At 34.7% G+C, this 25,656-nt stretch overlaps 3 protein-coding genes across 3 annotated transcripts; 1 reads left to right on the top strand and 2 right to left on the bottom strand.

The window, feature by feature from the left end:
- Positions 1-3,352: 3,352 nt before the first annotated feature.
- LOC123659948 (dynein axonemal intermediate chain 2) lies at positions 3,353-14,680 on the bottom strand. Its single transcript, XM_045595106.1, has 11 exons — positions 14,466-14,680; positions 12,951-13,098; positions 12,577-12,832; positions 12,050-12,159; positions 10,882-11,033; positions 9,449-9,583; positions 9,278-9,359; positions 9,005-9,183; positions 8,797-8,929; positions 3,917-4,021; positions 3,353-3,639 (listed from the first exon to the last, which is right to left on the bottom strand). The coding sequence occupies exons 1-11, from the start codon at positions 14,678-14,680 to the stop codon at positions 3,436-3,438; spliced, it is 1,719 nt and encodes a 572-aa protein (XP_045451062.1). The 3' UTR covers positions 3,353-3,435.
- A 782-nt stretch (positions 14,681-15,462) lies between these two features.
- LOC123659754 (meiosis-specific with OB domain-containing protein) lies at positions 15,463-21,046 on the bottom strand. The gene is made up of 9 exons (XM_045594935.1): positions 20,800-21,046; positions 20,644-20,705; positions 19,483-19,636; positions 19,332-19,412; positions 19,157-19,250; positions 18,096-18,268; positions 15,932-16,091; positions 15,724-15,826; positions 15,463-15,639 (listed from the first exon to the last, which is right to left on the bottom strand). Exons 1-9 carry the CDS (start codon positions 21,044-21,046, stop codon positions 15,481-15,483), a joined length of 1,233 nt encoding a protein of 410 aa, XP_045450891.1. The 3' UTR covers positions 15,463-15,480.
- Positions 21,047-21,888: 842 nt separating this feature from the next.
- Positions 21,889-25,285, top strand: LOC123659898 (DNA polymerase delta subunit 2). Its single transcript, XM_045595061.1, has 8 exons — positions 21,889-22,259; positions 22,377-22,498; positions 22,589-22,682; positions 22,757-22,908; positions 22,992-23,168; positions 23,449-23,520; positions 23,902-24,138; positions 25,008-25,285. Exons 1-8 carry the CDS (start codon positions 21,889-21,891, stop codon positions 25,118-25,120), a joined length of 1,338 nt encoding a protein of 445 aa, XP_045451017.1. The 3' UTR covers positions 25,121-25,285.
- The last annotated feature ends 371 nt before the right edge of the window (positions 25,286-25,656 follow it).

Genomic DNA, 25,656 nt, shown 5'->3' with positions numbered 1-25,656 from the left:
TCGTATACCGAAATTATATCATTATAATAGGGAAACGCCATGGTATACAAAAAATAGGCACCCGGTTTTATTTATTTTTTACTTATAGTCTTTCTCGTCGATAATATTGAAGACGAGAAGTTTCTCTTCCTAAAACGACAAAATTCGACAAAATTACGATATCATGTTAGCTTCCGTAGAGATAAATATCACAGATCACTAAAATTTAATGATTATCTCTTCTATTGGCGTAACGAGAAGAGTATCACGTGCACGCATGTTAGCTACTGTAGACATAGAGAGATAATACGAGAAAAGGGGTAGACAAAATTTTGTCGTGGCGCGCATGCTAGGCCTGCTGTGCGCCAACGACGTCTATAGGCGACAAAAAACCCGGACCACAAAAATATGAAATAAAATTATTAAAAAAATATTTCTCGTATTTTAATTCAACATTTCTGAAAATAGAATATCCCAGCAACATTTGAGTATAAAAAACAAGTCTTTTAGAGCTACACGTACTGAGAAACATTGAAATAAAAACATGCACTCTTATTCCACGTAAATGATATGTCGCCGTAGTTGACCGCTAGGGATGTGACGCAAGAGGTATAAATAAATAATAAATAAATAAATATTTCTAATTTACACACAGCGTCATCTGTTCCTAAAGTAAGCAATTTAATGCTTGTGTTATAGATAACAGCCGACTGGTATAGCTACATTTTTTTTTGTGCTTTCTGCTCCGGGGGTTGTGGGTCGATTCCTACCCCGAGTCTAGGTGTAATACATATTTATTTTTATAAAATTCTAATATAAGTAAAAACTGAAAATGTTAAGTTACACATGTGAGTATTTTATTTTTATAATTATAACAAATGCTTTTCTCGTGTCATTTTACAGGAAATTTTATCTGATCTATTTATTTAAATATGTATTATTTATATGTAAGTTGAGCAAAAAAAATGTAAGTTTAGCATTCCAAAATTAACAACTACTTATAAATGAAAAATTAGTTAAATAAACATTTTCCAGTGGACCAAATTGTGAATTTAAACCATCCTCGAATCCCCTTGAACTCACATAAAAATTTCATCAAAATCCGTCCAGCCGTCTAGGAGGAGTTCAGTGACATACACACGCACACAAGAAATATATATATATAAAGATATGTCGTTTCGATTCGAACTTCATATATAGCGTGCGGCTTCCTTGCGTGCGGCACAGCACGTCTCTAAGAAAGTTTCAAAACCGTAGGTCAGCTGCGCCGTAGTCGTCCAGTCGTGACAGTGACGTCATGGCGATAGAAAAGAGTGTTGTGCTTTACTACGATTATTTTTGTAATGTTTGTTTTTATTTATGTTATTGTAAGTATATATAACGAGTATATAAAGTAATATATATAACAAAAAAAAAATATTGTGGTACAATGTGGTGTGGTGCCAAATGAGCACAGATGATTTTGCCATTTTCACGTAGAATTCATACAAACTTGTGAGAGCTCTTAGACCCCTTTAATCTGGCCCTATCAAAAAAACTGTTATAGTCGTCCGTAGACTAACTATAAACTACTTTTGTGTCAAATATCAAATTTGTAGTACTAAAACTGTAGACCTCCTTTTTATGTGGTCCTGTCACAAAATTAATTCTAAGTGGATGTCTACAAACTGTTAACCACCTGCCTTCAAAATTTAAAGCTTGCACAAAAAATGGAGGACTTTCATACAAACTTTTTCCACCCCTTTAATACGGCTCTATCGAAATATCCATCCTTAGCAGACGCTTACTAACCGGAGCGTTCCCCTCGAAGCGGACAACTAGAAAATGTTGATGTTCCCGATTTTAGTAATTTTCGAATATGTTATACCAATGTATGCCCACAATACATATTATGTGTAATATTATTATAGTATATTGTTTAATAAACGAGTTATTAGTTATTAAAGTTTTGAGTAACCAGCAGGAAGTTCCAATATTAGGCAGCCAATATTAGGTTCCAATATTACTGGAAGTTCCAATATTAGGCAGTTTAAAGTTATTTTAAAATTTTAAACAAGATAAATAAGTGTTTACTTGATGAAATGAGCTTTGTAATAATATTTTTAAAAATTTGTTAATTTTTAAATTATTTAAACTATCTACCTATATTTTTATATAAAACACATTTATTTTTGATTTTTTTTAAAAGTTGGACTAATTTATTTTTTATTTTCAAAATAGCTAATGGTATATTGAAGATACTTGCAAAGTTAGAATATCGGTCGAAAAGTCGTTTAGGAGCTAGATATAATGCCTGAGCGCAGTAGCCGGTGGTTGCCGTCTAGGCTACATCTGACGCCCGCTAGCAAGTTTTCATTCCTTCGTTTTTTTTTTTCATTTCAGTTTTCGTAACAAAGTTCATTTTACCACAACATTTCAAAGAAATATTTAATTTCATTGAATCTTTTCCATTTTAAACAGAACTTTGGTAAAGATGCAAAATTTCATTTTCGCGCCACATCACATGGCAAGGGACTAGTATGTGATAGTCTCGGTGGCAATTTAAAACGTCTAGCTGCATTTCATTTCATCGTTATATTTAAATATTGTTGTAAACTATAAATGGGACAATTTTTAAGTTTTTAGCAAAAAAAAATCAGGAATTTTATAAAATATTTCGAGAGCTCTTAGACCTTATTAATGTAACATCGAGGGAGGGACCCCTCTGCTAAATTTCATCATTACGCGTATAGTGGTTTTGGGGATTTTGTGATGAGTGAATGACAACGATTTTTTATATGTTTATAGATAATACATTGATTCAATTCGAAACTTAAACTTAACCAAAACCTTAGAACTTAACTTAAACCGAATATAAAATCATCATATCGAAAATTTCGATCTAACGGGTACATCGTTCCATAGCTTAATTGGCTAGAGCACCGACACGGTCAGTCGGAGATGCAGGGTTGATCCCCGCTGGAACGATCGATTTTTGATATGATATTTAAAAACATTTATTCAAGTTTGAATTTGAATTCCAAGGTCAAAGTGTCAGTGTCTTCCGGTAGATGGCGGTCGTAGAATCAGTTTTCTAGGGCATGGGTGTACTCAAGGCGGGGCATTTGCCCCACCTTGATTCGAAATTGATATTTTAAATTTGAAAAAGAGAACTTGAGTTAGATTTAGCCAATAACTCCGCAAGCTATCATTGAAATTGCATAGATAGCGAAAGTAAAAGAAAAGTTGCAGCTAATAATTTTTTTTTTTAAGTTTAACATTTTTTTCCCCCACTTTTATAAAATTCTGGGTACGTCCATTCCTGTGGAACCAATCTTACAAATCTCAAAAAAAAATATATGGACAAATGCAGACCATATGCTCATAGATCTCATAGCGTCTCGTAACTCGGTACGAGAATTTGGCCTGTATTTGTCTACGTTTTCGAGGTTTACCAGATTTGTTCCATAGGATGTTCTAGGGTTGCTGCGCACACTGTCGCGCGCGCAGCTCGTCGAGCGCGGTGCGGTAGTCGGCGGCGGCCTCCTGCAGGTCCAGGTCCCGGCGCGGCGCGTCCTCGCCGGCCGGCGCGCCGGGCTCGCGCTCGTGCCGCATCTTCAGGCGCAACTCGCGCATGCGCGCCTCTAGGATGCGCTCCCGCTTGTTCTCGCGCTCGAGGATCTGAGCGAGGACAATACGTGTTGAGAACTTTTGGCGGAATAATAATGGACTGGTCCGCATTCAACGCAGATTTTAAAAGGTGTCTTACAAACTAAACTCTAATCGTAAGTTTAAAGTTAAAAACCGTTTATGAAAGACGTTTTAAAAACTTATTAAAAAGATTTCTCAGACAGCAAAGAGAACATAAATATTGGACGTAATTTCAAAACCAGACTGTCGTCGCTATTGCTTAAATAACTAATTAGTTATTCATTGAATTTAAGGTAATAATACTTACGTGGGTCAGAAGTTGTTTATCGTTTTTATCTGCAGTACCGAGGTTCTGTGACAGTTCAGCCAAGTAAATTGTTCCCTTACTACTTCCACACGCTACCAGCAGACCCTAATAATTTGACATCATTATTTTTTAAGGGTTACTGTGGCTTATATTAAAAACAAAAATTTGGGGATGAATTAATATAGGGCACATCATGATATATTCTGTTCAACATATGGAGCAGCCTGTCTGGGCAAGTTCCTCAACCTTACAGAAGATCACAGCTAAATAAGACTGCTCTCAAGTAGTGTTGTGTTATGTTCCTGTGGTAAGGTGCCCAAAGCTCCTAAGGAGGGTTGGCAACGCTCTTCCAATGTTTCTGATACTGCTGCGTCCATAGGCTACGGTAACCAACTAAGTAAAAAATCTTGTACGGATGGGACGGAGGAGCGTTAATTTAAAAATACGTGTTCATAGCAAAACTGCATGTTTATTACTAACTATATATATAAAGCTTATAAGGTATACAACATACCTACTCGTATACTACATACTTAGGAGGTATATAACATATCATACACTATAATATATGCCGAACCAAAAAAAGAAGAAAAAAAATGCAATAACACAATAATTGTATATATATTTTTTAGTTTTGAACAAATAAAAGCTTCAATGAGAAGTAAAGAAAATTAAAGTAAAATTACATTAGTATTTTTTTTAAATGTCGGTACATAGGTTGATTAACTTATACCACTTATCTAAATAAGTACTAAGTAAAGGGAAGAAGTATAATCAGCTCCTATTGCTATTGCAGTCCACTGCTGGAGGCCTCCCCAAGTTCGCGCCAGACATCCCGGTTTTTCGCAATCCTCATCCAGCCTACACCAGCAATCTTACGTAGATCGTCGATTCAACGGGCCGGAGGACGTCCCAAACTGCGTTTGCCAAGACGCGATCTCCACTCCAGGACCCGTCTGCTCCAACGGCCATCGGTCCTGCGACACAGATGACCGGCCCACTGCCACTTCAACTCGATAATTCTGTGGGCTATGTCGGTTACTTTCGTTCTCTCGCAGACAGTTTCATTTTTGGAACGAAGTTCCTTACGGCAGGTTTGACTTTTGGCTGGGCGAGCGAACTGAAAAAAATGTGATACTAAAACCGTAAGAAAAATATACATATATCGGAAGTAACGTAATATCAGTCACACGACTGTATGTACTACTACTACTACTACTACTGTATATGACGTTTGTAAAACTAAAATAGTAAACTTTTTTTAAATTATTTATGTAATTTTATACTGTCGACAAAAATAAATAAAGCCATATGTTATTTTATTTCACTTAATAGTTTGAATTATTATTATTGTTATTATTTTGTTTGATTTATTTTATTTTACGGTATTCGTTATTTTCTAAAATACTAAATTTCCTAAATACTTTTATTTACTTAATTAAAAAACAATCAACAAAAAAAAAAAAAAAAAAAATCATAACTAGATATTGTATATAAAATTCAATATTTTTTTTTTCAAATTGTGTTGCTTCTATACTATCCGATGGAACTTCGTTCCTACCTGGTGTCCCATGACACCACATAATTTTAATCCTATCTTTGAGAGAAACCCCAAGCATAGCTCGTTCCATTACTCGTTGAGCTACTTTAAACTTGTGGACCAGTCCCTTCGTCAGTGTCCACGTCTCGACTCCGTATCTTAACACAGGCAGGACGCATTGCTCGAAGACTTTTGTCTTCAAGCATTGCGGAATTTTTGAAGTGAAGACTCGACGAAGCCTGCCAAACGCCGCCCAGCCTTACCGAATCCTCCTGTCGCCCTTGTTGTCGAAGTTGTTGCGGCCTAGTTGGATAGTATGGCCTAGGTAAATGATACAGAGACCGACTCACTGGGAGGATACGTTTAGGCCAGCCAGCATTTGGCCTAACTCATCCAACGTCTCCGCAAAGATGACAATATCGTCGGCGAAACGAAGGTGAGAGATGAATTCACCGTTGACGTTGATGCCTCGTTCCCCCCAATCCAAGGTCTTTAAGACATCCTCCAGCGCAGTGATAAACAGTTTTGGTGATATTACATCTCCCTGTCTTACCCCACGCAGGAGGGAAATAGATCTTGTTCTCTGGTCCTGGAAATAAACGGTCATCGTCGCCGCGTCGTACATACATTTCAGTATCTCATCTCCACAGACAGACATCTCTGCAGAGATTCCAGGACAGCCCAGGTCTCGACAGAGTCAAAGGCTTTCTCGTAGTCTACAAATGCCATACACAGCGGTTGATTATATTCTTGTCTTTTGAATAATGTTCCGAACAGTGTGGATGTGGTCTACGGTGCTGTAGGCATTTCGAAACCTAGCCTGCTCTGGTGGTTAGAATTCGTCGAAACATCTGGCGAGACGATTCGTAACAATCCTCGAAAAAAGGTTATAGACGTGGCTTAGAAAGTGAGATCGGTCTGTAATTCTTCAACAGAGATTTATCACTTCTCTTAAAGAACAGCACCACCACACTCCTGGACCACGTCTCCAGCGTGGTACCTCGGTGGATGACGGCGTTAAAGAGTCTTGCCAAGACTTTTAAGACAGGTCGTCCTGCGTTTAAGGAGCTCAGTGGTAACTCTGTCATCCCCCGGGGCCTTTCCGTTTTTAAGCTGCCCGAGCGCTGCACTAATCTCATCCTCTTCAAAGTCCGGGATACACTCCGAATAATGGCGCAACAATGGTGCCCGTGGATCTTCGGTGTCCCAAGTCGCAGGCTTGCGTGCGCTTGACGAGTACAGCTGTCCATAAAAATTCTCAACCTCTTCTCTAATATATCTTCTCTAATTTTTCTGCACCTTTGTATACAATTATAACATTAGGGTTAATTTCCTTAACAATTAAATATGGTCCAATATAAACAGGATCAAACATCTTTCTGTTTTCATTTTTAAAAAAAACAGAATCCCCTTTTTTGTATGAAATAGGATTTACACAACCATCATATCTTAACTTTCTCATATACTTACATTTACATAAATTTTCTCTAGCTTGCATTTGAGACTTTTGTAAGCGAAACTTAAGTTCGTGAGGATAACTTGAATAATTATATAATGGCTCTAAAGAGTTTACTAAGTTACTAGAGATGTTACAAGGTTTTCCATAAAGTAATTCATATGGAGTATATTTGGTTTCACTATGTACTGTAGTTTTATAGGCAAAACACTAATATGGAAGCCATGTACTCCACTCGCGTGGTTCATTTTTAGTCTGAATTCTGAGAAATGATATTAAATGTTTATGATTATTTTCTAAAGATCCTATTATCTCGTGGTGATAAGGGTTGGAAAACATAGGTTTGATATTTAAAATTTTACAAGCCTCACGCATTGTTTGCGAAACGAACTTGGTGCCTCTGTCACTTAGAATTTCTCGAGGTATGCCATGCTGTAAAATAAATTTACTTATCAATGTTGATGCCACGGTGTTTGTTTCATTGTTTTCGAGCGGATAAGTCTGCATAAATGTCGTTAAATTGCACTGAACAGTAAATATATAAGTATAGTTATATAAATCTCCATCTAAAGGACCTACTAAGTCTACAAGTATACGATCAAATGATGACCCACTGGTTTCGGTAATCACCATGGGTTCTTTAATGTACTTGAAATGCTTTTGCCGTTGGCATTGATCACATTTTCGTACAAACTCTGTCACATCTTTTTCTAATCCTACTACTAACAAGTGGTAGTCATTTAAAATAACGCGTTTGTCGTCATTTGATATTATTTTCCTTACGCCTTGTATTACATGTAATCTTAGTCCGGACCATTCTTTCCTTTTACTTTTATACATTTACTTAACTTCTTTATAATTTCTATATTTTCATTTGAACGTACAATATTATTTATGTTTAATTTTTTACTAATTAAACAGATCCCTCGCAAAGACACATCGTGTACATTGTGATTGAGCCTCTACGCAAAATACTTGTTTTCTTCTGTCACACAACTTTTACATTTCTGCCACTCTTTCTTACTAACAAAATTTAACTCTACATAATCCTTCCGTTTTCTGAGAACTTTAGAACTCAGAATTGTGGTATAAATTTTCAATAGTAGTTAGCAAATGCTATGAATCGTTGTACTTCTTCTGCTGATTTTGGAATGGGATAATTTTCTATTACTTTTGACTTATTTGCGTCGGTTAGACGAAACTGCATGTCCGAGATAAAGTAACTCTTTTTGTAGGAAAACACATTTGACCGGATTTAATTTTAAATTAAATTTCCGGAGTCGTTCAAATATTGCGTGTAAATTTCGTCCGAAACATACTAAATCATCCAAATAAATAAGACATATTTCATAATTTAAACCAGACATCGCTACTGTCATAGCTCTATAAAAGGCATTGGGACTTGTTTTTAACTTGTTTAAGTTTCGCTTAAACCGAATATAAAATCATCATATCAAAAATTGCAATCTAGCGGGTACATCGTTCCATAGTTTAATTAGCTAGAGCCCCGATACGGTCAGTCGGAGATGTAGGTTCGATTCCCGCTGGAACGGTCGATTTTTGATATGATATAAAAAAATGCTCAGAAATCAGAAAACTCTTCATAGCTCTGTTCGTAGCCACACAACGATTCTACAGAAAGTTTAATAAATTAATAATAACTCTTTTGGCAGAGTCCCTAATTTTCCAATTACTCTGACTTATTAAATCATACAAAATGTTTCTTTGACTTAATAATACTTTTTCAGTTTTTAAGAGAAAAAAAAAAATCGAATTATTATTCATACTTCGTCAAAAAGTCATAAGTTTTTTCAGAGACCTTTTTCCACAAGCGCTGTAAGCTCTGCTGACCTAGTCGTTAAAAAAATATTATATTCATCATACCCCTTCATGAGGTCGAAGACGTAATAACGGTTCATCACATAACTGTGCAGTTACAATGGGTGCACTTCGTCTTCGTAGCAGATCCCAACAGGAAAGACAGCCGTCCCATTGAGTCACTAGCATCAATGAAAATCTGAAATTAGAATTGTACATTGGTTTACTAACAACAAAACAAACCCAAGTCTGATCTAATACAATATTATGTTACCGAATGGGATTCCAAGCTCCATCAGTAAGTTTAGTTCGATGAGAATAAGTCCATAGAATGGAAGATTCTCGACAATCTTCACTCCATACTCGAGCTGTCCAGTCTCCGACTGTCAGGAAATTCTTTAAAAATGTTGGATTCCTTTGCAATGCATAAACTGGTCCTAAATGAGCTTCATACTATAACAACGATACAGTAATTATAAAGTTTCAAAATAATGTAGTTGATATAAATATAAAAAATAACTAAATTGTTTTATCAAATGAAGATAACCTTAGAAGGAAGTTTTTCCAACGGCGTTTTGCCTTTCCGGTTACCACCTATAACCAGTCCTGTTTCTGTTCCAACCATAAATCTAAAAAAAAATTTAGTGCAGAACGTTGTGTTCTTATAGTGTTTTTCAACTAAAAAATATTTACCTGGTAGGTAGGTAATAATTATTACCTGGTAGGAATTGTTTGTTCATATTCGAGTGCAGAAATACCTAAAGCATTATCTACACATTGGGTGTCGTTATTTGTTTTTACTATATCTATGATCATTGAATCCGTCGGTTCATTCATGTTTCTTATGTCCCACCTAAAAAACGGCACATTTATTTCTAGGTATATACACGTCAGTCAGTCGTCATACAGTCTTGCCTTAAATATTGTTACAAAGAAAAAAAACATTTCTTTCAACGCACGTAACATTTATTACTATTACAGTGTGTTAGTTTAACTTTAATACATTAATATAAAACCATTAAAAATATATAAAGCTTATTCGAAGTTGCCTCCATTGGCTGCAATACAGTCCTATAAACGTTGAGGCCAGTTATTAAGATCGGGACTAGATGATGGCCAGAGTCTTCAGCTCTGATGAAGTCGGGAACGTTTTGGTTCCTAACCAATCTTCTTATACTCGTATCTTGATATACTCGTGCCGATGTTTTGATACCTTTTTCACAAAAATATGGCTCAGTCACTACTTCATAGCTAACACCCTACCAAAGCATCACTGAAGTGGGATAATGTACACGTTGTACTCTGTTGACTAATTGGGAAACTTCCTTAGAGTTTTGAGCATAGATACGCTTATTTTGTTTCTTAACATATTGCTCAATCATAAAAATTTTCTCATCCGTAAACTAAAATTTTCTGTGACCTCGCTTTGCGTACCGCATAAGTAGTTGATTTTATTTTACCAACATTCTATTTTAAATTATCAGTTAAGAAATGACCAGAGCGACTCAATGGACGGCCAGATCTTTTTCTGTCACAAACAGAGGAGGTTTCCTTGTACCTATCAATAGCCCAGTACACAAACATTTGACTAATACCAAGCGTATGATGAGTTTTGAAAATTGTATTTGGCTCCATAACTATTTTGTGTAACGCACAGCGATTCAGTTCTCTTGATCACCCCACTCCATTTTCATATCACAAAATATTTTACAATGTACTGCGCGAAAATTTTGTTTATTTTTAATTGTAACAGTATTTATAGCCAGACTATATACCAAAAGTACCAAAATTATTAATCGTACCTATTTGAAAACTATTTTACATATATATGATTGATATATATATGAGTTTCAGAACTTAATAAGATCGAACATCTTGATATATCTACCTATTAACAATAGTAGTGTAGTGTAGATACATATTGAATATTGGCCGTGGACCTGGTCGGCAGTTGGGAGTAACCCTTCAGTTCGTTCTAAGTTTATGTAGGTACCTATTCGATTTCCACCTCGAGTTATGTTACTATGCCTACTTTAGGTTTAACAGTCGTGTGAATTTGTTGGAAAAGAACCAAGATCAACTTTTGATATGATATTCAAAAATGTAAAGAACCAAGAGTTACATATATCGCCAATAACAGTCAATACACACCATTTGACAACACCATCAGGTGACGCTGAAAAGAATTCTGCTCCAGTTTTTGAATTAATAAAGAGAACATTTTGTACAAGATCCCTATGAGCCACGTGAGGTGGACAAATTGCAACAGCATCACTACCCTTTCTCATGTCCCAGCAGCCCACCTTAAAAGATTAATAAACATTAAGATAATTAATAAAATTTATACGGAAGTTATTGATTTCTTTTTTAAAATGTAAGATAAACTCAAAAAAGAATCGACGCAAATAATCAAAACTTTTCATACATTGACATCTCGAATTAATTTGAACTAGAGTGAGTAGTAATCGATCAAGTTTTTATATGCACTTTATTGCTGTAGTTTAGCGGACCAAGAATAACTAAATATAAGGTTTACCTATAAAGTAACATCTCAGATAGACAGGTTTTGCATGTTCTGCGAGGCATGATGCAGGTCAACAAAAATCATAACTCAAAGAACAAATGATTTGTATAATATGGATATATTAAGAGCGGAAATTAATTTCACGACTCACACGAAATAATATATACCTATTTAATATTAGAAGGAGTATAGTCCGTACTTAATATGGCAAGGAGAAGGAATTAAAATAGTTTGATTTATAATGGACAAACTCTGAAACTAAGAAACATATTTTATTGATTGTTTCTATTAGACCGGTCAATCTAGACATTCGAAAGTAGATAAATTGGGGTTTTCGCGATTTTCTTCAAAACGGTTAGGTTTATTACAAAATTACTTGGAACAAAAATTGTAGATCATAAAATTATTTATAAAAAAGATTTCAGTAATTTTTTTCCTAAAAGTATCGTTAAACTGCCGTTTCTGAGATATAACAATTCAAAAAGTTATAGGCGTTATAATATGATACGTTTCCACGCCACCTCATTTTTTTTACCTTTAGACCTTTTTCCATATTTTTTTCCATGTACCGGAACGATAGAGAATTTTGAAATGTTGTTTTTAATTATGTTTTGAACAATTTTACTAACTTTCAGCTTGATGTGAATTTATGTAGGTACCTTCACTCTTATTTTTCGATCTAATTTGACCAGAATATATTAATATATACCTAATGGTAGTTGAATTATTTAAAAATAATATTTGTAGTAACATTTTAATACAATGAGTATGATACCTTAACATCACGAAACTTACTTGACCGTTCATTAATCCTCCTGCGAGAATATGTTGATCTCGAGGATTGTACTGCAGATCCAGTAATGGTTGCGGTGGTACTATTACTAATTCTGGTGCATTCGCATTTTCTAGAAGAGATGTAAATAGATTTAAGAATTCGTCTTCCTTGTTTTGCTTAGTAATTCAGTAATTAATGTTTGAGTCCCAGTGAAAAATGACTTAATAGGACATAGTTTTGTCAACGTCGGCTTTTCCGTTGATTTTGCATCATTCACCATCACTTCATTTCATTTCAATGCATTATTATTCGTCTTCAGGTCTACATTAATACTATTCTATTCTATTGAAGTCAATTGAGTGCAGGACGTATTTGAATTATAAAATAACGTCATGAGGAAAGCTGGATGTGCCAGAAAAAATCTTATAGAAACTGATTATGTATTCAAGGTGCTTCCAACTCGCCAATAAGTAGCACGGTATTTAACGTCTTATATATATTGACACTTTAACATAGGAAATGACCTCAGCTTAACACAGTTCGTTACCTATGTCCCAAATGTATGAAAATTGCAGAGTTCTTGCACATCTCATAAAATTAATATCAGCATGAGCTGAAGCTAGCCGAGCTCCATCCGTCTGCCAGGATAGTGAACGAATTGGTCGTCTAGAGGAACCCGGCTCTCTGTACACGTTGACTGTATGGCAACTGCTACGTTCTACCGGAGGGATTGTGGGTAGCTCAGAGTAATATATCTGATACATGTCCACGGCGTTATTTTGAAGAATATTGTGTTCCATGCTCTGCCAAATCATCACGAACAACATAACAATTTTCACAATTTACTTAAAAAATTAAGTATAATTATTTTTAATAATTATAATTTCATGCACAGGTTTTTATATCGAGAACGATACTCACATGGCCCAAATGCATAACAGCATGAATGTAAGCATCATCTTTTTCAATTTTTCGTCTATATCTCTGTGTTGCTTCAGGATCGTTTGTGTTTATATCCTTTGGCCAGCCACCTTCTACATGATTGACACCAGAACTGGTATATTCAGCTCTAAAAGGTATGTAACATTTTTAACCACTTCCGAAAAAGGAGGAAGTTCTAAATTCAACTATATTTTTTTTTTAATGTTTGTTAGCTCAAAACTTTTTAATGGGTGGACCGATGTCGATGTTTTTTTTTTTAATCGAAAGGTGGTGTGTGTCGTGTAGTCGCATTTGAATTTAATTGAGATCTAACAAGTGCTTTTTGAGTTATATCTAATGATAGATACGTATTTGCTTGACTATTTTTTCGTCGACCTACGTTGAATTATACCGCATAACTTTTCGCTGGAAGTACCGATTTTGATGATTATTATTTTAATCGAAAGCTGATGCTTTTTTTTTAATCATATTTAATACATATAAATTTGATTGAGATCTATTGACTACTTTTTGAATAATCTTTGATAACACGGATGTACTTGAGTATTTCAAAATAGTCAATTAAATCAGTGTTATCAAAGACTCAAGTCTATTTACGTTGTATTACTCGTCAATGTAATAGAAGTCGGTTTTTTGCGAATGAATTAATATAGGGCACATCATGATATATTCTGTTCAACATATGGAGCAGCCTGTCTGGGAAAGTTCCTCAACGGTTCCTCAACTCATCAGTTTTTTTTTTTGCGAGTAAACACAATTATTATTTTTTCTATATTTCAATGGTATACCATATATGAGAAAAAAACTAAACATAAAACCGCTTACAGCTTTAAAAATAAAATATTTCCGTATCCAGCACTATCTTACATCCTAAGGAATTATAGTAATGTCCCAAATCCTTCCATATTGAAATTTTAAATTATGAAATTCTAACTAATTAAAGTATTTAAGATTTAGTGGTTTACACTCGATGATGATCAACAACCGCTCTGATGTAGTTGTGCGTGTTCCATGTACGCGCCTAACAACCGGTGGTTTGCGGGTTTGCTTGTACGAATATTTCTTTCCGGTTTGAATGTCTATCCTTCTGGGTCCCGGTCATTATCATATACAGCTGATAGCGATCGTTACTCATAGCTTTCTCCTCTATGGAGAAAGATGCCTATGTCCAGCAGTGGGATGTGGGACTGAATCGTGATAAGTCAGCCAATTGTAAAAGAAGATTGTTAGGAATTAATACACAGACCAAAGACGGATTGACAACACAGCAAGAGTCACAAGACAAGACAAGTCAGCTCTGCGGTCACCACCCCGCCTGTCCGGCGTGGTGACTATGGGCGCAAAACACATGAGTTCGCGCCATTTTTGGCGCAAACTTGTGGAGGCCTATGTCCAGCAGTGAACTGCTATAGGTTGAAGTGTGTGTGTGTGTGTGTGTGTGACAGAGAGGAATTTATAGGTTTTTACAGATTACAAAGTATTATTAAACAATACCTCACAGAATTAACCCAATGCTCAGACGTAGTTCCTGTATTTTGTATGCCGACATCTACTGGATTTCGAAGAACGTAATTTTTGTACAAAGATGGATTCGACGGTATGTTGACAAGCAACTCCGGACCGTAATCACAAAAAAGAGTTTGTCTTCCAAAATATTTTCTGCGTTTTGTATATTCGTATGTAAAATCACTTTTATCCGTTTTTTCCATCGATTGCCGTTTATTTATTACTTATCTTTCGAAAATGTACGTAATCGTAACTAGCTTACTTACAAATACATCCGTAAGTAGCGTAAAGTTTGATCAATAAACCAAAAGTATCAGCAAGACATCAGAAGCCATGGCAATAACACTAAGCATTTGTTAACTATACTTATTATGGTGGTTACTTTTTATGTTTACTTAAAGAATTTTGATTGTTTTTTTTTCTATTGAAAAGATTATTAAGAAAAAAAAAATAAATATCTATGGTGAAGTGGGGTTAAAAGTAAATATTTATGTGAAAAGTAGGTATCTATAGTTGACTGTAAAGGAAAAGGGTCAGTTAGAAAATCTTCAATATCTTCAAAAGTACCTGACCTATATTTATGAAAATGCCTTAATTAAAGAATATTTAATGCCACATAAAAAAATATATAAAACCAAGTTTTTGAATTTAGTGCCCAAAAATTCAAATCAATTGTTTCCTGCTTGTTTTAGTTTTGCAATAAAATGTTAAAAAGTATGGTGTCTATCTCTTATAAATTTTATTATTCTGAAGTCATCGTGTCGTTAAACCTTAAAGTATGTACCAATGTAACAAGATTTTTAAAATGCTTGATGATGGGCACAATCAACGAAATACAGCTAGAACTGATGGTGTAATTCTTTCTATAGTGCAGCGAGTACTCCAGCGTTTGTATGAGACTAAACCCAGCATTCGAAGACCAGAAACAGACCGAAAGAGGTCCAGTTTATTATGGATATTTTATTTAAGAAATTAAACCATTTGGTATATTTAAGAAAACCGTTTAATATAAAGGTATTGGATCAGCTGGCGACGCTCTCAGAAAAGTTAAAATCATGAGACGCGGAGGAGTCACCGCGACTTTAACACTGCATTGCTCAAGAAGGAACCTCCAACGAATAGATCCTCTCTCTTCTGTTGTCATTGTTCTTAACTGCTGCACCTATATTTTAATAAAATAAAATCAATTAAGACAAATAGTCTAAGTATTATTTTATTAAATTTGTTATATATGGCATTCTCTCACCGAATACCCAAAAGTGTCTTCTACGACGTTAACAGGCAAAAGTGCGTTAAGCTCGCCTGTATGGTCTGCGAAACGTACTCTTATTTCTTCTATATTTTCATCTCTGCTAATTTGAAATTGTAAAAGATTAAAAACCCATATGACGTAGGTACCTATTTGTAATTCTCAGTAGGATTTAACTAGTAAAGTAAATTATTAGTCTGCTTACGTAGAAGTCACGAACTCCTCCAAATCTATGTGTGTGAGTATGGCATGCAAGGAAGCGCAAAACGGGATTCCGTTCTTGAGACGGTCTTGTATTTGCGATACTGACGCGCTGCATGCACGTTCGCCACTCCAATCTGCCCAGGCAGCTGCCTCTCCGCCACCTTTATGAGACAATTTTTAATTTGTATAAGTAATATTACATATTAAAAAACGTGTGATAACTTAAACTTATCTAAGTGAGCAAGAAGCGTATGTCCGAAATACGGCTAGCACTGTGGTCTAGAGTGAGAGAGAGGAGAAGCCTGCCTACCGTTGCTGTATGCGTGAGAGAATGGGAAGCCAGACAGATTGGCGCCATAACGCGTTACGTAACGAAGCGGTTTACCCTCCCATAAGAAATTATAAAAAAAACTTCAAAACGTACAATACATACCCGAAACGCCTCTAACTCACCGGCTCCCACTTAAATGTCAGGGGTCCGGAAATACACACAATACACAAGCACAAACGCCCAGACGATGGTAAACCTCTGTGTGGCCAATACAAATGTTTGTCCTGTGCGGGCATTGAACCCGCAACCGCCAGCACAACAGCCGTAAGCCAATATTATTTTCAAAAGAAAAAATGTTTTGCAGGAAACAATGGACAGGTACCTTAACTATGTGCTTGATGATAATTTAGTTACCTATAGTTTAACAAAAGCTTATAGTCTTAATTGAAATCATGACGTGATAGGGAAATCTCGTCTATCGTACGTACATACCTTTTTTTAGGTGCTTACAATATTGTAAGCATTTTAAAAGTAAGGTATTTGTTTCTGCATTATTCCCGAGGTTGTAGGTATTTTATTATTATCGTGTGTAAAGGAAAAGCGAAAAAACAAAGAAAGCTTCGTATTAATCAACCAATTTTTTACTTCATTTAGTCTAATAATATGAGTACGCACACTCCATGGAAAGAATGCAGACCAAATTCTCATAAATTCCATAGCCTCTAATAATTCGATATACGAGAATTTGGTCTTCTATTGTCAAAGTTTTTTTTTTAAATGGAAGATCTTAGTTAAATAATAATACTCTCAAGTAGTATTATATTCTTGTGGTGAATAAGTGAGCAAGAAGCGTATGTCCGAAATACGGCTAGCACTGTGGTCTAGAGCCAGAATTCCTGGAAAGGGTCAGGTGTAGGGTCAGCAGTGCGTTGGCGATGCTTGTGGTGTTGGGACTATAAGCTATGGTAACCGTCTACCATCAGGTGAGAACTATGCCTGTTTGCAGCCCTAGTCACATTAAAAAAAAAAAACACTTAAAAATGATCACCGCCTTTGTCAAATGGAAATCGACATAATTTTAATTTTTTTTGAGTTCATTAACATTATATAATAGCTGTGTGGCTACGGCATTATAGAATATAGTCACCTCCTCTCTTCCCGTGGGTGTCGTAAGAGGCGACTAAGGGATAACACAGTTAGACTACCACCTTGGATCTTATAAAGCCGACCGATGGCGGGATAACCATCTAACTGCTGGCTTTGAAATACAGAGACCGAAGACGGGCAACAGCTTCTCTTGGGTGCAACAAAGCCAGCCATACGGTAACCAACCCGCCTGCCCAGCGTGGTGACTATGGGCAACACACATGATTTCGCGCCATTTTTGGCACGAACTTGTGGAGGCATATGTCCAGCAGTGGACTGCAAAAGGCTGAAATGATGATGATGATGAACATTATACTATTATGTGGTGTTCAATGAAATGCACAATAAATAAATACATAACGAGTTCGAAAAATGTTAATATTCGTCTTCAAACGATTTTTTTTTTTTTTTTATATCACTAGGTCGGCAAACAAGCGTACGGCTCACCTGATGGTAAGCGATTACCGTAGCTTATAGACGCCTGCAACACCAGAAGCATCGCAAACGCGTTGCCGAACCAATCCCCAATCCCCCCAGGAGCTCTGGTCACCTTACTCACCAACAGGAACACAATACTGCTTGAAAACAGTATTATTTAGCTGTGATCTTCTGTAAGGTCGAGGTACTACCCCAGTCGGGCTGCTCCATATTTTGAGCAGGAAATTCCTGTTGTGCCCTACCTCAGTTAAAATAATTCGTAAGTTCGAATATTTCGCACAGCCCTAGTAATGATATGACGTGTGCTCACGCGCGGCGGCGCGGGCCTGCAGCTGCAGCCGCAGCGCCTCCGCCTCGGGCGCGTGCGGCGCGTGCGTGATGACGGAGCGCGCGCACGCCTGCAGCCGAGCCGCGCGCGCGCGCCACGCCACGCGCGCGTCCGCCACGAACAGCACGCTCTCGGACGGCCGCCACTCCTCCGCTCTACATTTAAACGGTCGCCCATTCATCGCGTGAAGAACCACACCGACTTCGTCCTAAATCCAGGTGCGATCTCGCTCGGAGACACACTTATGACGAACGGCCAAATCGAGTCCTCCTAGAGGGCTCAACTTTTTCTTTCACGACAGGGTCTCAGTACCCGGTCACCTCACCTAGTGACGCTGTCAAGGCTAGGGCTAACTTATTTACACAACTGTATTAGACACTCCGAAAAATAAAACGCGTGACGAAATTTCGGAAAAAAATCACGAAATATCAAAAGGAGGAGAAAGGACTATGATGAGATATCACGTGTATTTATTTTTCAGTATTTCAGTTTAACGCGCGATTGCTAAACCAAACAACTACAAATGCCTTGCAACCTCGATATCTGTGTAGAATTTTGTATCACGATGCTTTATTTTACAATAAGTATTTAATCAAATCTTGTCTATATTTATACTAATATTATAAACCTGAAGAGTTTGTTTATTTGTTTGTTTGTTTGTTTGAACGCGCTAATCTCACCAACTACTGGTCCGATTTGAAAAAAATTTTCAGTGTTAAATAGCTCATTTATTAAGGAAGGAAGAAATTTATATCATAACGCTAAGACCAATAGAAGCGGAGCACCAATGAAATATGTTTCAAAATCAGGATGTTTTTCTTTTGAGAGCTTCCGATGCGTAACCTGCGTAAACATTTAAAGTTTTGCAAAAATCATATATGCCCCAATTCCTATTTCCTTTTAATCCCTATTTCACGCGGACGGAGTCGCAGGCAGAAGCTAGTTTAAAAATAATATTCGGCGCCGTTTAGTAAAATATCATCATTTCTTCATCGTAATTAAGTAATGTTTCAATTTATTTGTTCTTTGTGTTAAATTATTACCTCTGTATTGTGTCAATATCAAAAATATCTAGGACGAGTGAAGCTGGAGTAGTATTGTCGATAATTTCAACTGCTCGCACTGACATTTCCGCACCTTTTGCAAATAAGACACATCAGCGATGGAAATAACTAGTCAATACTTAACATATTATTAATTAAACAAAATAAAAAATACCTGTTTTAGTTTTAATAGCTCTGACTGGCTTCACCGACTTCACCACGACCAGTAAATCTACATAGATGCTGTCGTTTTGTTCTGTGTCATAAAATGTAACATTAAAAGACGAAAACAGGAATGGCATAGAAATTAAACAATTAAAATTTACCTTTAAATTTAAGCACTTCCGAGAGTCCACAATAGCCAGCAATAGGCTTCGAAGGTATATGTAACAGCGGAAAATACATCCCAATAGTGTCTCCACTAAATATGCCGACTTCAGATGAACCTTCATTAAGTGAGAGATAGAAAGGCGAACTGACCTTAAAGATATTGAGATTTACTAATTCGACTTTATATTCAATGAATATGTAGATCAAAAGTAGTAAAATATACGGATATATTTTATAAAAAAGTGCACCAATTTAAAAATTTCGTTTTATCATGTTTACTTTCAAAAGGTATGAAATACCAGAGTAGAAAGAGTGTGCTTAAAGAAATAAATTCTCGTGTTTTCTGAAGAATTTACACTATAATCGTAAGTTATAAATTTATTATTAACCGACTTTTAAAAAGCAGGAGGCTACTCAATTCGATCGTGTATATATATACTAGCGACCCGCCCCGGCTTCGCACGAGTGCAATGCTGATACTAAATATACTACAGAATGTCTTTATTTAGTGTGAAGCTAGCTTATAGCATGGTTATTAACATAATAACAACAACATTCAAATATGCGTCGTTAGATTATGCGTTGTTACAGAATGCGTTGAAGAAATAAAGGTTCACTACTCATTCCCCGTAAGTGATAGCGTGATAATATGTAGCCTATATGTTGACCCGACTTCTTAATAATATTCGTGCCAAATTTGAAGTAAATCCATGCAGTACTTTTTGAGTTTATCCCGGACATACATACAGACAAACAGACAAAAATTCTAAATACTCTATTTTTGGCTTCGGTATCGATTATAGATCACACCCCAAGTATTCTTTTAAAAAATATTCAATGTATAGTTATGATTTTCCTACCATTTTATTATATGTATATATATTATGTATGTTCGGGGATAGCTTCGATGATTATGAACCGATTTTGATAATTCTTTTGTCGTTGGAAAGGAAATTTCCCAAGTGTGGTACCATGATAAGGAAACCAGGAACCAGGGAAGCCCTCGAAAATCGTAGTGACGTCTAGTGCGTTTGTTAATTTTTTTCGTCTACTTATGTTGTATTACTTGTCAATATATTTGAAGTCGGTTTTTCTTCGTTTGCGAACAAACACAATTATTTATTAAATTGAATGGCACTAATAAAATCATTACGAACGTGCGGTCTATAGATTTCGCTATCTCCACTCTTCACGCAAATTTTTGGAGATGATATTTCGACTGAAAAAGTAAAAATTTAATAATTGGTATCATACCCTATATTCAAAAAACAAAAAGAAGAAACACCAGTGAAGTGTATTTATTTCATTATTACCAACATCTCCAACTAGAAATCTTTCGTAAAAAGTAATCACAAAGTATTCTGAACCCCATACATCTGCATTAATAGTATCAATATACGAATCTCGCAAAGTGAAAGACATAACTCCTCGTGATTCACCATTTTTCTTTTTCGAACCAACCGCACGTGGACTATTTTTTGCAATAATAATACCAACAATCAAAGCATTTTTTATATTGATATTTAAATTATTAAGGCACACTTTTTGAACACCCGCCATTCTTTCGATTTCCCGCCGAATATGAACAAACGGTAAATAAATATATTAAAAAAAAAAAAAAAACAAACTGCGACAAAAAGTCAAGTTATTAAATCTTAAGCCTTCATACTGTTTTTTTTTTTAATAAAAATAATAGGTTTTTACGAATTTACGAATAAATTAATAAAAATATATAGTTGTATATGTTTTTCTTATATTTAATGGTCGATATAAGTTACAACAGACCATTTCTAATCCCGTGGATATGTCAAGATAAAAGGTCTCCTAGGTATGTGTTTTTCTACATCTCTAGCGGTCGACGTACCAAGTTATATTACAATTACAACCAGTTCAATAATTTTTGCTTGAAAGAGTAACTAACAAACACCCATTCATCCTTACAAAGTTTCGCATTTTTAGTAGTAGGATGATGAATTATGAATAAGTCTTAAATAAGATTAGTAAACTCTACGTGACACTGGCGAAATCATCTGTGCTCATTTGGCACTATTAAAAGCCATTAACCCTAAAGAAGAAGAAAAAGAAGATTATAAAATTCATAATGACATTACCTTTTGAGGATTTTTTAAAACAACATAATGACATTAATGACAATAATAGTTATCTGTGGACAGATTTGCAGTTTGCAGGTTTATACTCTTTGGCAGATTTATGAAAGTTGAGTTAATGATTTGTGAATTTTGGCGGTAAAGAAATTGACATTTTTCCTTTATAAAAATATAAATAAATAATTGTATGAGACATTAAAGTTTATACCAATCAATCAATTGCATGAGTTGTGAGATTAAACATTCTAATATAAATAGTTATTACTTTTATATACTCTTTGATAATTATTCAACATGTTGTTCAAAGTGGACTCTACCGGTAGTGAAACCGAAAAGACTGAAAACAACGAATTTAAAGTTCTGGATATAGAAAGGCATTGTCTTGATTATACAGACAATTCTACACGTTTTTATCAAGCTTCTCGAGATTTTTCTCGGCAGTATGCTCACATATACTCGGCAAGATTGAATACTTTTCGAAATATATTGATTCCTATAATAAATAAAAGATGGTCTAACAAATACAAAATATTAAAACTGTGTGAACTGCGAGATAAAGGCACAACATGTATTATTATAGGAACACTTTTTAAATTACAAGAATTAAAGCCGAGTATTCTAAAAGAACTCTCAGATCAACTAGAGATATTGCCTCAGCCAGCTAGGTATGTGTTAAAAGTGTTTAAACCAAAATGCTCAAGATTTACATACTTCCCATTTATCAATCTTCTGTTAATAATCTCGTATCTTAATATTATAATCTCTTTTTTATATGTATACAGAACTCACTTTGTTCATGATACCGATTCAGTTGTGTTGGAAGATGAATTACAAAGAATTAAATTATCTGGTGATTGTATAGATGTTAACAAAATTGTAACGGGTGTTGTTGCTGCTTTACTAGGTAATACTGAAAATAATCCTGGATGTTTTTATTAATTTTAAATAATTATTTACATTTATTTTAGAAACTAAATGCTATTGTATTTTACAGGAAGTGAAGATGAAGATGGAGTTTTTACAATTAAAGATGTCTGCTGGGCTGAGTGTCCGATACAAAAACCACTTCCAGAATTAAATGATGATAGGTGCAGTATATCATAGAGATTGTGTTCACTAAGGTAGTAAAGTGCAGTAACGTAATGGTAATATTTTTTTTTAGGTATGTGGTTTTAATGTCAGGCTTAAATTTAGCATCAAAAACTGGGGATCATCTCTTTTCACTAAACTTATTTCTGGAATGGTTATCTGGTTTCTGTGGTACATCTCAATATCAAGAACAAATGTCTAAAGTAGTCAGAGTTATAATAGCAGGTATGTATAAGTAAAAAAAGCCAAAACATTACAAACAATTGCTTAGAAGAATAGTTTTTTGTCATTATTACCTACTATTTCAGGTGGAATATATGCAAATCAATCAAATGCAAGTACACTTACAGAATCAGATGTGATAGTTGCTTCAGATGTGGTGGATTCCTTTGCTGCAGCGGTCAGTGCAGTTGTCCCATTAGACTTAATGCCTGGTTGTAAAGATCCTAATGGAATAATGTTACCTCAAAAACCTTTCCACTATTGTAAGTTTTACGCTTATTGTTAAGGATTCTTATATATATATATATATATATATATATATATATATATATATATATATATATATATATGTGCAAACACGTGCATGTTAGATTGAAATGTACAAAAAAAAACTTTGATGACCTATTGGACAATTGACTGGTGCATTAGCGGTTGTGGGTTTTATTCGTCAAATGTTTATATAGGCCATATGTTTATCATTTTCTGGGTGTTCGTTTGTGTTGTGAGAGTTTAATTTATTTACTATTTACATTTTTGTTTCAGGTCTATTTCCAAAAGCAATAGAATACAAATCATTTAATCGTGTTTCTAATCCATATGAGTGTGATATTGGAGGTGTGTGTAATGTTATTGACTAAGGACACTTACTATTGAAATTATTGTATTTCATTAATATATCCTTAGAAGTTGATGAAAACTAAAAAGTTTATATTAAAAAAGTATTATCATTATATTTAAATTTATATATCGTATTCATAGAATTGCTGCTTTTTATAATTACTAAATTATCATCCTTTTATTTTAAAAATCTGTCTCTACAAAAATTAAAAAAAAAAAAAAAAATGTAATGACAGGTAACAACTCTTATTCATAGTATCTGATGAATCAATTATTTGGCATTGGTATGGCTGTAATATTTCTCTGTAACATCAACTTAATTGCTAAAACATACTTATATAAAATACTAAAGTATATCAATAGAACTTTACTTTTTAGGTTTTACATGTTTAGGAAACTCTGGAGAGCCTATTAACGATATCATGCGGTATAGCGAGCTTGACAAACATTTAGACGTAATGAAGAAGACCTTGCAATGGCGCCATGTAGCCCCTACCTGTCCAGACACAGTACCCTGCACACCATGCCTAGACACTGATCCATTTACTATATACAATTGTCCTGCAGTGTATTTCACTGGAAACTGTGCTGAATTTTCAACTGAACTTTTTACAGGTAAAGTCTAGTATTATTAGGTGAACCAATTTATTAAATATTTTAAAGTTGTAACAATTTTTATAAAAGCCAATTTATTTTTATAGTTTATAGGCTGTAGTATAAAGTCAATACCAGCAATTTATAGTCACAAATTCATAAAAGTGAACTTTACAATAGAGGCTTATAAATGTGAAAAACGTAATGCTTTTTATATTAACTATGAAACTTATTTAAAATATGGTATCTTTAATTTATTCATTGCAATTTCATAATTTTTTACTACAAATATAAAAACACATTTGATCAAGTTTGCATAAAAAAACCAATCTAAAATTCGAGTTGGCATAGTATAAATTGTTAGTGTCGAAACTTTAGTTGGCAAAAAATATGGTTTGTTTTTAGAGTGTTTGTTTGCATGAAAAAGGTTTATATGCCAGGAACGTTAAACCTGTGTACAAACTTTCATCCTATAAATCCGCCATTGGTTGAATTTTCACAATAAAAAATTATATTAATTAAAAATAAAACTTTTTTACTTATTGTGTACTCTCCTCCTTGCATCATTTTCTCATTGCTGAGGATCGAGATCTTTAAAGGATGTTGTCCTGGATTAGTTTTCGCCATCTGTCTCGATCCTACGCTGTGTGGATGGCTTAGTGGAGATTACTATCAGCGTTTGTACGAATATTGGTCTATTCATCGCATAGGCGTACATCTGGGGAAACACAACTATTCGATGTTAGCTCCTCTCATTCTCACAATGTGCCCAAAGTATTTGCAAATCGCACATAAGCAACCCAACTAAATGTTAAAATTTAAGTAGTGTTGAATTTATAATACTTTTCATTAATACTAATTACAGACTAAATTAATTATTTTGTTTTTAGGAGCTCAACAACAACAGATACGATTAGTATGTATACCTGATTTTTGTGAAACAAAAACCGTGGCTCTTGTTAATCTTAAAAACTTGGAATGTTATAGCATGTTATTTAATTAAATGGAATGTAATGCCTCAGGTTAATAAAATAATACTGTAATTAAGTGAATAAATATTGTATCAAATGGAATGAAGGAAGACCTTTTTGTATTAGAAAAAGTATCGTTAATAACAACAACAGATATTGAGTTATGTGTATTTTTAAATAAAGGTATTTTTTATTAATAAAGTTGTTTTTATAAAACACCATATTATGGCATTTCCATCAAACTAAAAATTTATTGTAAAATAGTTTTATTTCGCATAGACCATAAAGCATAGACAGGAGTATTATTTGCATTATTTGTCTGATACATAGAGCAACACGGAGTCTGATACAGTTTACAGCTATGTAATACAACTATGCAAGTGATAAAAAAGAGGTCGCTATATATATATATATATATATATATATATATGTGTATGTAAAATTGTATTTATGAGTATTACATACGTGGAAAATAAATACATAGTAGGGATATGTTAAATAGTTCCGTTTCATTGTATTTTACTGCGAGGTGTTTATTTTGTTGTTAAAAAACACTAATTATTATAGG

Source organism: Melitaea cinxia, chromosome 14 (genome assembly GCF_905220565.1).
Source record: "Melitaea cinxia chromosome 14, ilMelCinx1.1, whole genome shotgun sequence".
Taxonomy (NCBI): Eukaryota; Metazoa; Arthropoda; class Insecta; order Lepidoptera; family Nymphalidae; genus Melitaea; species Melitaea cinxia.
This window is presented reverse-complemented; position numbering and strand designations above follow the sequence as displayed.